The sequence below is a fragment of the Microcaecilia unicolor genome, chromosome 1 (genome assembly GCF_901765095.1).
Source record: "Microcaecilia unicolor chromosome 1, aMicUni1.1, whole genome shotgun sequence".
In the NCBI taxonomy this organism is placed as follows: domain Eukaryota; kingdom Metazoa; phylum Chordata; class Amphibia; order Gymnophiona; family Siphonopidae; genus Microcaecilia; species Microcaecilia unicolor.
Genome location: NC_044031.1, coordinates 316,189,588 through 316,202,829, shown reverse-complemented (window position 1 = coordinate 316,202,829; position 13,242 = coordinate 316,189,588). Strand labels below are relative to the sequence as shown.

At 44.4% G+C, this 13,242-nt stretch overlaps 1 protein-coding gene across 1 annotated transcript in view; it reads left to right on the top strand.

Moving 5' to 3' along the window:
- The window catches only part of PXDC1 (PX domain containing 1), an 84,797-nt gene that overhangs the window by 29,652 nt on the left and 41,903 nt on the right, over nucleotides 1-13,242 (top strand). The window contains exon 2 of the mRNA XM_030208625.1: nucleotides 13,087-13,178. Within this exon, the coding sequence (XP_030064485.1) occupies nucleotides 13,087-13,178 (92 nt within the window). The remainder of the gene's footprint in view (nucleotides 1-13,086; nucleotides 13,179-13,242) is intronic.

Here is a 13,242-nt window from a genome sequence, read left to right as displayed (position 1 = left end):
CAAAGAGTTCAAACAGTTAATGTAAATTTAAATCTTCATATTATCTTATTTAAATAAATTTTTGGTTACACCATAGACCTGTTATAACGCGGCTCGATATTATGTGGGATCGGTTACAACGCGGTCAGAACTTGGACCCCAGATTTTTCATATGTTTCAGATGCGAGGTTGTTAGGGTTCTTTTAAGTGATGCAAGGCAGTGCTGGCAAAGTTTAGGAGGCTTAAAAGATAGCATTAAATGCTAACATGGAAATTTCTAAAAAAAAAAAAAAAAAGTATGGTCAGCATAAGAAAAGCTAGAAGCTTTAGATCTTTTAAAATCAGGAAAAATGCAAGCGGAGGTTTGCAGATAAGTGGGTGTCGGAGAGTCCATTCAATGGGGGTGGATCAATGACGAAGCAAACTTACGTCAAGCAGCAAGTGATGAAGGTCTCTAATGAAAACGGCTAAAGCAAACAAGCGATAGCAAATGATAGCCCCCTGGATAAAGCCGTGTTCATTTGGTTTACCCAAGAATGAGCAGAAGGAACACCTATCTCCGGAGAAATAATCAGGAGTCAAGCAGAAAAGCTAAAAAAGGAACTGGACCACCAGCGCCTGGGCTACAAGCAGAGGAGAAAAAATTGAAAGTAAGGATTGGCTTACCCATTTTAAAAAGAAGCATGGCATCTGGAAAGTTGCAATTTCAGGTGAAGTTCAATCGATTGGCACTTAGGTGGCTGATGATTATCCACCAAAGTTAAAAGCTATCATAGAAGAAGGAGGTTATGTTCCAGAGCAAATTTACATTTGTGATGAAACAGGACTTTGCTATTGCACGCTTCCTGATCAGCCAGTAAATCTGATGACAAAAGACACAAGGTTTCAAATGGATGAAAGACAGTGATGTTGCTGTTTTGTGTCAATACGACTGGCATGCACAAAGTAAAACCACTGTGCATAAGGAAATTGAGATCCCCACTGTGTTTCCACCACAAAATGTTGCAAATGCTAGCATTTTCTTACCATCACAGTAAAAATGCATGGATGACTGCAGACATTTTTGCAGAGTGGTTTCACAAACTTTTTGTGCCATCCATGTGTGCACATTTAAGGAGGAAAAACTTGAAACCTAAAGCACTTCTACGGCTGGACAACTGCCTGCCCATCCCTCGGAAGAAAACCTTAGCCGTAATGTGAGTTTCTCCCTTATATGGTGTGAAGTCCCGTCTAGCGCATCCCAGGGTGCACTGGGCAGGGCTGGGCACCACCATTTTGCAGGCGGCACTGATGGAAGAGGAGGGAGCCCTCCTCCAACAAGGTAGGGGGGTGGGGAAGGGCCGCTAGACCACCAGGTGGGGGGGGGGGGGGGATTGACCCGTTGCCCACTGGGCCACCAGGGACATGTGAGGGATATTGGGGGCGATGCATGTAACCAGGCACTAAAATGGCTCGGAGCAAACAATCCCGTTTCTACCATAGTACACGAGAAGTAATTTGTATTCTGAAACCAATCATTGAGATGAACCTGTTGGGGGGACTCCTGTTGCTGGGGTGGGGGTTGGGTCAGGGTTCCTGTTGGGGGCTTCTGCATTGGGGGGAATGGGGGCCTGCTAGCATGCAAATGCATTCTGGACAGGGCTCACCATTCCTCCCCAATGGTCTGCAAATCCTAACGCCAGCTCTGAGCTGGTGTAGGGTTTGCTGCGGCCAGCATGCCAGTCTTTGGCGCGCTGGTCGCTGATCATTGGGGATGAATAGGTTTAGCCATGTTTTGCATGCATTTGCATGCTAGTTGCATTCAGAGCTCACGAGCACATTGTTTCACGCGCTCGGGGGCTCTGATCATGGGGCGGTAGCAAATGCAGGCACTAGTATGGCACTAACAGCCTCTAGCGCCTGCGTTTGCTTCTGATCATCAGCCCATAGGTGTGGTATTGAGGAATGATGGAATGGATTCATATTGACAACGAGTGTCCTACATATGATTGACTAAATGACCAGGTAATTGCAGTGAATGCTTTAAGTCTTCAAGTCCAAACTGAAAACCCAGCTCAGGACAACAGTGATGAAGATGACTCTCCACCTCCACCACCAAAACTATCATTGGCTTTAGTGGCCATGGATACTGTTCTTCAATGATTGCAATCAGAAAATGTGGATGTGATTTATACTCTTCATTTGAAATCGATTATTGAAATTGCAAAACGGAAAAAATGAGAAGAAACAAAACAGTCGACTCTGGACTCATTTATTAACTACATAAGTACATAAGTAATGCCATACTGGGAAAAGACCAAGGGTCCATCGAGCCCAGCATCCTGTCCACGACAGCGGCCAATCCAGGCCAAGGGCACCTGGCAAGCTTCCCAAACGTACAAACATTCTATACATGTTATTCCTGGAATTTTGGAGTTTTCCAAGTCCGTTTAGTAGCGGTTTATGGACTTGTCCTTTAGGAAACCGTCCAACCCCTTTTTAAACTCTGCTAAGCTAACCGCCTTCACCACTTTCTCCGGCAACGAATTCCAGAGTTTAATTACACGTTGGGTGAAGAAAAATTTTCTCCGATTTGTTTTAAATTTACTACACTGTAGTTTCATCGCATGCCCCCTAGTCCTAGTATTTTTGGAAAGCGTGAACAGACGCTTCACATCCACCTGTTCCACTCCACTCATTATTTTATATACCTCTATCATGTCTCCCCTCAGCCGTCTCTTCTCCAAGCTGTATAGCCCTAGCCTCCTTAGTCTTTCTTCATAGGGAAGTCGTCCCATCCCCGCTATCATTTTAGTCGCCCTTCGCTGCACCTTTTCCAATTCTACTATATCTTTCTTGAGATGCGGCGACCAGAATTGAACACAATACTCAAGGTGCGGTCGCACCATGGAGCGATACAACGGCATTATAACATCCTCACACCTGTTTTCCATACCTTTCCTAATAATACCCAACATTCTATTCGCTTTCTTAGCCGCAGCAGCACACTGAGCAGAAGGTTTCAGTGTGTTATCGACGACGACACCCAGATCCCTTTCTTGGTCCGTAACACCTAACGTGGAACCTTGCATGACATATCTATAATTCGGGTTCTTTTTTCCCACATGCATCACCTTGCACTTGCTCACATTAAACATCATCTGCCATTTAGCCGCCCAGTCTCCCAGTCTCGTAAGGTCCTCTTGTAATTTTTCACAATCCTGTCGCGATTTAACGACTTTGAATAACTTTGTGTCATCAGCAAATTTAATTACCTCGCTAGTTACTCCCATCTCTAAATCATTTATAAATATATTAAAAAGCAGCGGTCCTAGCACGGACCCCTGAGGAACCCCACTAACTACCCTTCTCCATTGTGAATATTGCCCATTTAACCCCACTCTCTGTTTCCTATCCTTCAACCAGTTTTTAATCCACAATAGGACATTTCCTCCTATCCCATGACCCTCCAATTTCCTCTGTAGCCTTTCATGAGGTACCTTGTCAAACGCCTTTTGAAAATCCAGATACACAATATCAACCGACTCCCTTTTGTCCACATGTTTGTTCACTCCTTCAAAGAATTGAAGTAAATTGGTCAGGCAAGATTTCCCCGCACAAAAGCCATGCTGACTCGGTCTCAGTAATCCATGTCCTCGGATGTGCTCTGTAATTTTGTTTTTAATAATAGCCTCTACCATTTTCCCCGGCACCGACGTCAGGCTCACCGGTCTATAATTTCCCGGATCTCCCCTGGAGCCTTTTTTAAAAATGGGCGTTACATTGGCCACCCTCCAGTCTTCCGGTACCATGCTCGATTTTAAGGATAAGTTGCATATCACTAGCAGTAGCTCCGCAAGCTCGTTTTTCAGTTCTATCAGTACTCTAGGATGAATACCATCTGGTCCAGGAGATTTGCTACTCTTCAGTTTGCCGAACTGCCCCATTACGTCCTCCAGGTTTACCGTGAAGTCAGTAAGTTTCTCCGAGTCGTCCGCTTGAAATACCATTTCCGACACCGGTATCCCACCCAAATCTTCCTCGGTGAAGACCGAAGCAAAGAATCATTCAGTCTCTCCGCTACGTCTTTGTCTTCCTTGATCGCCCCTTTTACCCCTCGGTCATCCAGCGGCCCAACCGATTCTTTTGCCGGCTTCCTGCTTTTAATATACCGAAAAAATTTTTTACTATGTTTTTTTGCCTCTAATGCTATCTTTTTTTCATACTCCCTCTTGGCCTTCTTAATCTGCGCCTTGCATTTGCTTTGACACTCCTTATGCTGTTTCTTGTTATTTTCAGACGGTTCCTTCTTCCATTTTCTGAAGGTGTTTCTTTTAGCCCTAATAGCTTCCTTCACCTCACTTTTCAACCAGGCCGGGTGTCTTTTGGACTTCCGTCTTTCTTTTCTAATTCGCGGAATATGTATGGCCTGGGCCTCCAGGATGGTATTTTTGAACAGCGTCCACGCCTGTTGTACAGTTTTTACTCTCTCAGTTGCCCCCCTAAGTTTTTTTTTAACCGTTCTTCTCATTTTATCATAGTCTCCTTTTTTAAAGTTAAATGCTAACGTATTTGACTTTCTGTGTACAGTTACTTCAAGGTCGATGTCAAAACTGATCATATTATGGTCACTGTTATCAAGCAGCCCCAGTACCATAACGTCCCTCACCAGATCATGCGCTCCACTAAGGACCAAGTCTAGAATTTTTCCTTCTCTCGTCGGCTCCTGCACCAGTTGCTCCATAAAGCTGTCCTTGATTTCATCAAGGAATTATATCTCTGTAGCATGTCCCGATGTTACATTTACCCAGTCTATATTTGGATAATTGAAGTCACCCATTATTATCACATTGCCCATTTTGTTCACGTCTCTGATTTCTTTTATCATTTCTGTGTCTACCTGCTCATCCTGGCGATGCTGACGGTAGTACACTCCTATCACCATTTTTTTCCCTTTTATACATGGAATTTCAACCCACAGTGATTCAAAGGTGTGATTTGTGTCCTGCTGAATTTGTAATCTATCTGAGTCAAGGCTCTCATTAATATACAATGCTACCCCTCCACCAGTCCGGTCCACCCTATCATTACGATATACTTTGTACCCCGGTATGACAGTGTCCCACTGGCTATCCTCCTTCCACCAGGTCTCAGAAATGCCTATTATATCCAATTTTTCATTTAGTGCAATATATTCCAACTCTCCCATCTTATTTCTTAGACTCCTAGCATTTGCATATAGACATTTCAGAGTATGTTTGTTGTTCTTATTTGCATGATGCTTAGTACCTGACACTATTGATTTGACATCTTTTGTCTGATCTTTAGTTGTATTTAAGGGCACCTGGCCTACCACGGTCTGTTGTGCAACCTCACTATCCAGAAACCCTATCTTCCCTGTTTGTGAGGTATCTTTGCAAGATACCTTTTCCCGAACCATGCGCTTTTGAGCGACTGTCGGCCTTCCCCCCATTTCTAGTTTAAAAGCTACTCTATCTCCTTTTTAAATGCCGATGCCAGCAGCCTGGTCCCACCCTGGTTAAGGTGGAGCCCATCCTTTCGGAATAGGCTCCCCCTTCCCCAGAATGTTGCCCAGTTCCTAACAAATCTAAAACCTTCCTCCCTGCACCATCGTCTCAACCACGCATTGAGACTCTGGAGCTCTGCCTGTCTCTTGGGCCCTGCACGTGGAACAGGTAGCATTTCAGAAAATGCTACCCTAGAGGATCTGGATTTGAGCTTTCTACCTAAGAGCCTAAATTTGGCTTCCAGAACCTCTCTCCCACATCTTCCTATGTCATTGGTACCCACATGTACCAAGACAGCGGACTCCTCTAGGATGTTGATTTTAGCCTGTATTTTCTATGTTGTGACCAAATTCACTTTTCATGTCTGGATATAATGTTTAATTAAGTTCATGTGATTTATCAATGAAATGGGCTGCCTTTTACTGACTTAGTGGAGTGTGAGGCCAGCAAAGGTATGTTTTGACAGGTGGGAGTGCGGGTGCCAGTGCGGGTATTATAAACCTGATATAATGCGAACTCACAATATGGTATAAGAATTTGGACCCCATCTTCAACATTATATGGATCTATAGTGTATATTTATAAATATCTGTTGACTTTTATTACCATACCATTATATCCTCTTCTCTGTCTGCACTAAATTCACTTGTAGCGACAAACTAATTTCAAATATTCCTCCTTCTTTCTTTGAGAGAGAAGGACAAGGTTCTTTTTTACGAGGTGGCTCCTCCAATTCCAATGCACCTTACCTGAGGTAGATCTTGGCCCTGTGACTTTCATTATTTCAGATCTGGTAAATTCTAGGGTAAGGTGAGCTTGTGGGTGTGGGGATCCCTTACATACATCATAAGATCTCTAGGTAGTAAGGCTCAGTCCATTTAGAGCTAGTCTTACATATAAGGGCCCATGCCATTCTTGTAGCCTTACCATAAGATAAGTACTATTTGAAAACCGTGTTATTTGTAGACTGTGTGGTGTGTCTCTGTGTTCTCCAAGGCTGCATGTCTTTTGTGCTGAATCATGCGATTTCTTCAGATTATGGTTGTGTCCTTTATTGTGTGTATGTGCAGATGTGAGATGGAATGCCATAGTGTCAGGCTGCACATCACCTTTGTCTCCTCCTCGTTGAAATTCAGATCGGTCATTCCTGGATACGCTATCTGTTTTGTAGAAGAGATGAGGAAACCTGCCTTCTCTTGGTAGCCTAAAAAAACTCTAGATATATCTGTGTCCAGTTAGAATGTTAGTGAATAAATAATTCAGATAAACTGCTCTGTTACATGTGGATCTGAAATGAGGAAGGATAAAAGTGAGGGTTGGTGCTGCCCTCTTTAGTTAACTGTCATGTATTTCAGTGCAAATTCAAAACTTGCAGCATCTTGTTCACTTCCCTGAGTAGATTGTGCAAAACACTCTCCAAGGAGTTGACCAAATTGTGAATAGGTACAGTTAGGAGACGTAAAAGCCCTCTGTGCATAGGTTGTTGAGAGAGGAATTGAAACATCCAGGTTGGAATTTTCACAATTCTGCAAACATATTACAAAAAGCTCTGCTGCATGAGTCTTCTGTAAAATATGTAGAAAGACTGGCAAGTACAGGGGAGGCAAAAATTTTGAAAGGCTAAACATGGAAACAGAGAATGGTAAAATGCAGCAGCTTCTGTGTGTAAATGCCAGCACTTGTATGTGGAAGGAGCCATTTTACAACCTCCATGTGTAAGTGTCGACACTTCATTGTGTTTTCAGTACATTTTTTTGCAGGAATAAGTCAAATGGCAAACTGGTAAGCCACAACCTAGCTTTCCCCTCCCACGAAGAACTTTGTCACCTTATTCCTTGTTGCTCTATTGAATTACATGCAGGACATACAGCTCTAAATGGCAGATTTCTGCAAACTAATTTGATTGCCAGGATATTTGGAATGGATATTCAACATTTGTTCCTTGAACAAGGTTAATGTTAATATTTTTGGTTATCTTAAAGAACTCAGGGGCCCTTTTACAAAGGTACACTGAAAAATGGTCTGCGGTAGTGTAGACGTATGTTTTGGGCACACACAGAATCATTTTTCAGCGTATCTGTAAAAAAATGCCTTTTTTAAAATTTTTGCCGAAAATGGATGTGTGGCAAAATGAAAATTGCCGTGCGTCCATTTTGGGTCTGAGACCATACCACCAGCCATTGACCTAGCAGTAAAGTCTCACATGGTAACCGGGCGGTAATGATCTACGCGCGTCAAATGCCACTTGGTGCTCGTCCAATATGCACGTCTGAAAATAACAATTATTTTTCAGACACACGTATCAGATGTGCACCAAAACTGAAATTACCACAAGAGCCACGCAGTAGCCAAGCAGTAACTCCATTTTGGCACACGTTAGGTGCGCATAGACACTTACGCAGCTTAGTAAAAGGGCCCCTTCTTTCCAGTTTTCAAAGGGCTGACTTGCTTTCCTGGGGTGTGAAATAGGTTGACTCAGTGCCTGTGTTCATATCCCTGCTATCTAGAAAGTTCTCACACAGCATAGGTAGTAGGGATACCTTCAGAAAGGTAAATGTTGTAGGGCTGGAAAACACTCTGAAACTTCATCTTGGATATGAGCAGAGGAGTTCTTTCATTAGGCAGAGGGAGGCAGACACCTTAGGCAGCAAATTTTGGGGGGCAGCATTAAGTAGCCATGGTGCTTTCCAGTGGAAGAAAGCTACTTTTCTTTTTTTCTCCTCCTCCCCCAGGGCCAGTAAGCAGGATGTTATAGGGGGAGGAGGGAAGAGATAAACATGATTGAGAAACACATAGGTAAAAGAAAAGCGAAGCACCATGCCTTCATATCCATGTGTGCTGTCAGTGTCTGATTGTCCCAGCTTCTCTGCCAAAGGAAGTCTGCACTGGAGGGGTGGGACCATCATACTGAGCACGTGCATGGCCACCCTGAGCCTGTGCTACTTTTTACTTTTACTTATGACACAAGTCCAGGAGGACAGCAATGGTGGCAGCAGCAGAAGCAGCAGCAGCAGCAGTGAGTAAAATGGAAGTGAGGAAGGATGCTACACTGAGAAGGAAGGGATAGAGGGAGAAGTGAGTGGGGGATGGAGGTAGACAGAGTAAGGGAAGAAACAGGAAGATTCTGGACCTGGGAGGGAGAGATTATGGATGTGGGTGTGTGGAAAGGAAAGCAGGAGGAGATTCTGGGCATGGGAGGAGGAATTAGATGAGAAGGAAGATTGTGGAAATAGGGTTGTAGAAGGGAAGGGAGAAATGCTGGACATGGCGGGAGAAGGGAAAAAAAAGGCTACACAGATGGAATGGCCCAGGGAGAAAGGCTGGGTGGATGGATAGAAAAGGAAACGAAGGGAATTGCTTGAGTGGAGGAGTGGCCTAGTGGTTAGGGTGGTGGACTCTGGTCCTGGGGAACTGAGGAACTGTTTGATTCCCACTTCAGGCACAGGCAGCTCCTTGTGACTCTGGGCAAGTCACTTAACCCTCCATTGCCCCATGTAAGCCGCATTGAGCCTGCCATAAGTGGGAAAGCGCGGGGTACAAATGTAACTAAAAAAAAAAACATCATGGAAGGAAACAGGGAGAGATTCTAGATGTGTATGAAGTAAGGGGGATGCCTAATGGAGGGGGAACGGAAAAGAGAGAGGTTGTTGGCTGAAGGGGAAGGGGAGATGCTGGGCACTGGTGGGGGAGATGGAAAGCTATAGATAAATGCAATAAAAAGAGGAAGCTTGAAGACTGGATGGTGAGAAAGAAGGGTGAAATCTGAGTGGATAGAGAGGCAGAAAAATAAGTGAAAGATTGCTGAAAGGAAAAGATAATAAGAAAATAAGCATTGCTATACTGGGACAGACCAAAGGTCCATCATGCCCAGTAACCTGTTTCCAACAGTGGCCAAACAAGGTCACCTGGCAAGAACCCAAAAGAGTGAAACAGATTTTATGCTGCTTACATAGGAGCCAACTTTTCAAAATTATTGGGGGTGCTAAGCCCAATGGAAATGACCCCTCCCTGGACACATACAAGGAATTTTCTCAATATTGGGGGTGCTCAAGCACCCACAGAGTCGGATCCAATGGCTGCTTATCCTAGAAATAAGCAGTGGATTTTCACAGTCCGTCTTAATAATGGCTTTTGGACTTTTCTTTCAGGAAATTATCCAAGTCTTTTTTAAACCCTTCAAAGCTAACTACTTTTACCATATTCTCTGGCAATGAATTCCAGAGTTTAATTACATGTTACGTGAAGAAATATTTTCTCCGGTTTGTTTTAAATTTACTATTTAATAGCTTCATTGAATGCCCCTTAGTCCTAGTATTTTTGGAAATAGTAAACCAGTGATTCACTTCTACCTGTTCCATTCCACTCAGTATATTATAGACCTCTATCATATCTCCCCTCAGCCATCTCTTCTCTAAGCTGAAGAGCCCTAGCTGCTTTAGCCTTTTCTCATAAGGAAGTCATCCCATCCCCTTTATCATATTTATCATCCTTCTCTGTACCTTTTCTAATTCCACTATATCTTTTTTGAGATGCAGTGATCAGAATTGCACACAGTATTTGAGGTGTGGTTGCACCATTGAGTGATAACAAAGGCATGATAACATTCTCATTTTTGTTTTCGATTCCTTTCCTAATAATTCCTAACATTCTATTTGTTTTCTTAGCCGCTGCTGTACACTGAGCAGAGGGTTTCAGTGTATCATCAACGATGACATCTAGATCATTTTCCTGGTTGGTGACTCCTAATGTGGAACCTTGCATCACTATCTGTGGTCTGGGTTCCTCTTTCCCACATGCATCACTTTGCACTTACATTAAATGTCATCTTCCATTTGGATGCTCCATTTCCCTGTCTCGTAAGGTCCTCTTGAAATTTTTAACAATCCTCTTGTGATCTAACAACTTTGAATATCTTGAGGGGCATAATCGAATGCGAACGCCCATCTCCATTGGCGTCTATGTCCAAAAACGGGTACGTGAAGAGGCGGGACAGACCGTATTTTCGAAAAAAATGGGCGTCCATCTTTTTTTTCGATAATACGGTTTGTACCGGCCAAATGCATTGGATTTGTGCGGATTGGAGCTGGGCGGTATCATTTTTCAGCAATAATGGAAACCGAAGGCGTCCAGCTCAAAAGCGAACAAATCCAAGGCATTGGGTCATGGGAGGGGCCAGGATTTGTAGTGCACTTTTCCCCCTCATATGCCAGGACACCAACCGGGCACCCTAGGGGGCACTTGTAAAAAGAAAAAAAAAAAAGTAAAATACCTCCCAAGTCCATAGCTCCCTTCCTTTGGGTGCTGAGGTCCTCAAATCCCCCCCAAAACCGACGGCGGTTTGGAGGGCTCTCAGTTACCAGCACAAGTGTAACAGGTAGGGGGGGATGGGGCTGGCCCCACCTGGGTGAAGCCCACTGCACCCATTAACAACTGCTCCAGGGACCTGCATACTGCTGTGATGGAACTGGGTATGACATTTGAGGCTGGCATATAGGCTGGAAAAAAAGGTTTTTAAAGTTCTTTTTATTTGGTGGGAGGGGGGTTAGTGACCACTGGGGGAGTCTGGGGAGGTCATCCCCGATTCCCTCCGGTGGTCATCTTGGCAGTTGGGGCACTTTTTTCGGACTTGTTCGTGAAAAAAAAGGGTCCACAAAAAGTGACCCAAAATCGTGCTAAAAACGCCTTTTTTTTTGATTATCGGCTGAAGGCGGCGATCTCTCCTCGGCCGATAACCACGCCCCAGTCCTGCCTTCACCACGCCTCTGACACGCCCCGTCAACTTTGGTCGTTCCTGCGATGGAGTGCAGTTGAAGACAACCAAAATCGGTGTTCGATTATACCGATTTTGACGCCCACAGGAGAAAGGCGTCCATCTCCCGATTTGGGTCGAAATATGGGCGTCTTTCTCTTTCGAAAATAAGGCTGCTTGTGTCATCAGCAAATGTAATTATCTCACTACTTATTCCCATCTCTAGATCATTTATAAATATGTTAAAGATTAGTGGTCCCAGCATAGACCCCTGGGGAACCCCACTATCTACCCTTCTCCATTGAGAATACTAACCATTTAATCCTACTTTCTGTTTTCTATCTTTTAAGAAGCTCAAGATCAATGTCAGAGATGGATATAGGGAAAGAAGTGGTATTGGAGAGGGTCCACGTTGCTGTTACTGAGATGAAACCAGAATCAAACTCTTTTTGTATGATTGATTTGGGGAACTGTCCTAGGTCTGCTTGGCACCCAGTGCTGGGGGAGATGAACTTCTGTGGATGCAGAATATATGTTTACAATTAACACCATGATGGTCCAGTGTGCAGTCAGGGGTCAATATTTTTTTAATTACATTATTGAATTGTAACCTTTTGCTGCATAGAACCATTTTTTCTAATATATAGCCTGGTAATGTAAGTTGTTTTTTTTTCTTGCCTGACCAGTGTTCTGAGCAAAGTGAACCTCTCCACTCCCTAATTAGAGTTCTGAGAGGGACCTCCATTTTGGGTGACTTGGGGAGGGGGGGCACCATCTCATCCCTCACCTCAGACAGTAGACTGCCTTGACCTTCCCCTGGATACGAGTACATCGCTCCATGTTTTATGGACAGCTGGAGTCAATCCTGATTTTAGCTCATTGCGTTTATGGCATTGTAGTCTTGCTTTCCTATGAAACAACAGTAAAATAAATTCATGGGTACAATAGAGCAAAACAGACTGACTCAACCTTCCTTAATAACAGAAACTATCTGGAAGCTCTAGTTTTGAAGAGTGATGGCTGTGATACTGGTAGCTATGTGCCCAAGATAATGTTTACCACTGCTTAGCACAGCACATCAATCTTTCTGTGTTTCGGCTTTGGTGCCACAACCGGCTCAGAATTCAGATTTGGACATGCTTCGGTTTTGGACGAAAATGCCAGTGCTTTTTTGGCTTAATCCGAAACTTCTCTCCCCCCTCCCCCCCCCCCCCCAAGTGCGACCACTCTCTGTTCCCATCCCCACCCATAAACTTAGAAGGCAGTCATTTCCAATCACTTCTGTCCATGCCTGTTCCAATGTCAAAATGCCTGCTGCTGCCTCCCATAGCAATCTTATGAGGCTGCAGCAGTAAGTTGGAGCAGCCATTTTGAATGCAGAGCTGGCATGGGCAGGAGCGAATGGGAATCACTCCTGCCCCCATCTAAATCACCAGGGCTTCTAAGGTAGGCCCAGGGAGAGCCTACAGGTGGTCAGGGGGATGCTTGTGGTTGGGGAGGGGTGAAACACTCTCTGTCAGGGAAGGGAAAGCCCATGACCTGCCCTCTGCCAAGGGGTGACCCATCTGCCCTCTCCGGGGGAGCAAGAATGAGAGGAGGCTTGAGGGGACCCACCCTCTCCTGGGGGAGGGACAGGGGCGACGGGTTCAGTTTCAGCTATGGTTTCAGCCGAAACCGAAAACCCTTCCAGCTGCGACCTCATTGACTTGGCCATTGAAAGCATGCAACCCCCAGGAGGTGCAGGGCAATGACGCCCAGATTTTGACCCCAGACTTGCATTTTGTAACCCACAGATTGGAAAGTCCTGGTTTAGCAGCACGTGTAACGTGTTCTTTTTTTCATTTCATGTAGGACTTATCACAATAAAAGAGGCTCATGATATTGAAGCCAGACTGAATGAGGTGGAGAAGCTTCTGAAAATTATCATCAGCATGCCGTGTAAAGTAAGTGAAGAATTCTAAACAAACCAGGCACAGCATGGAAACATAGACTAAAGACTCTTCTGTT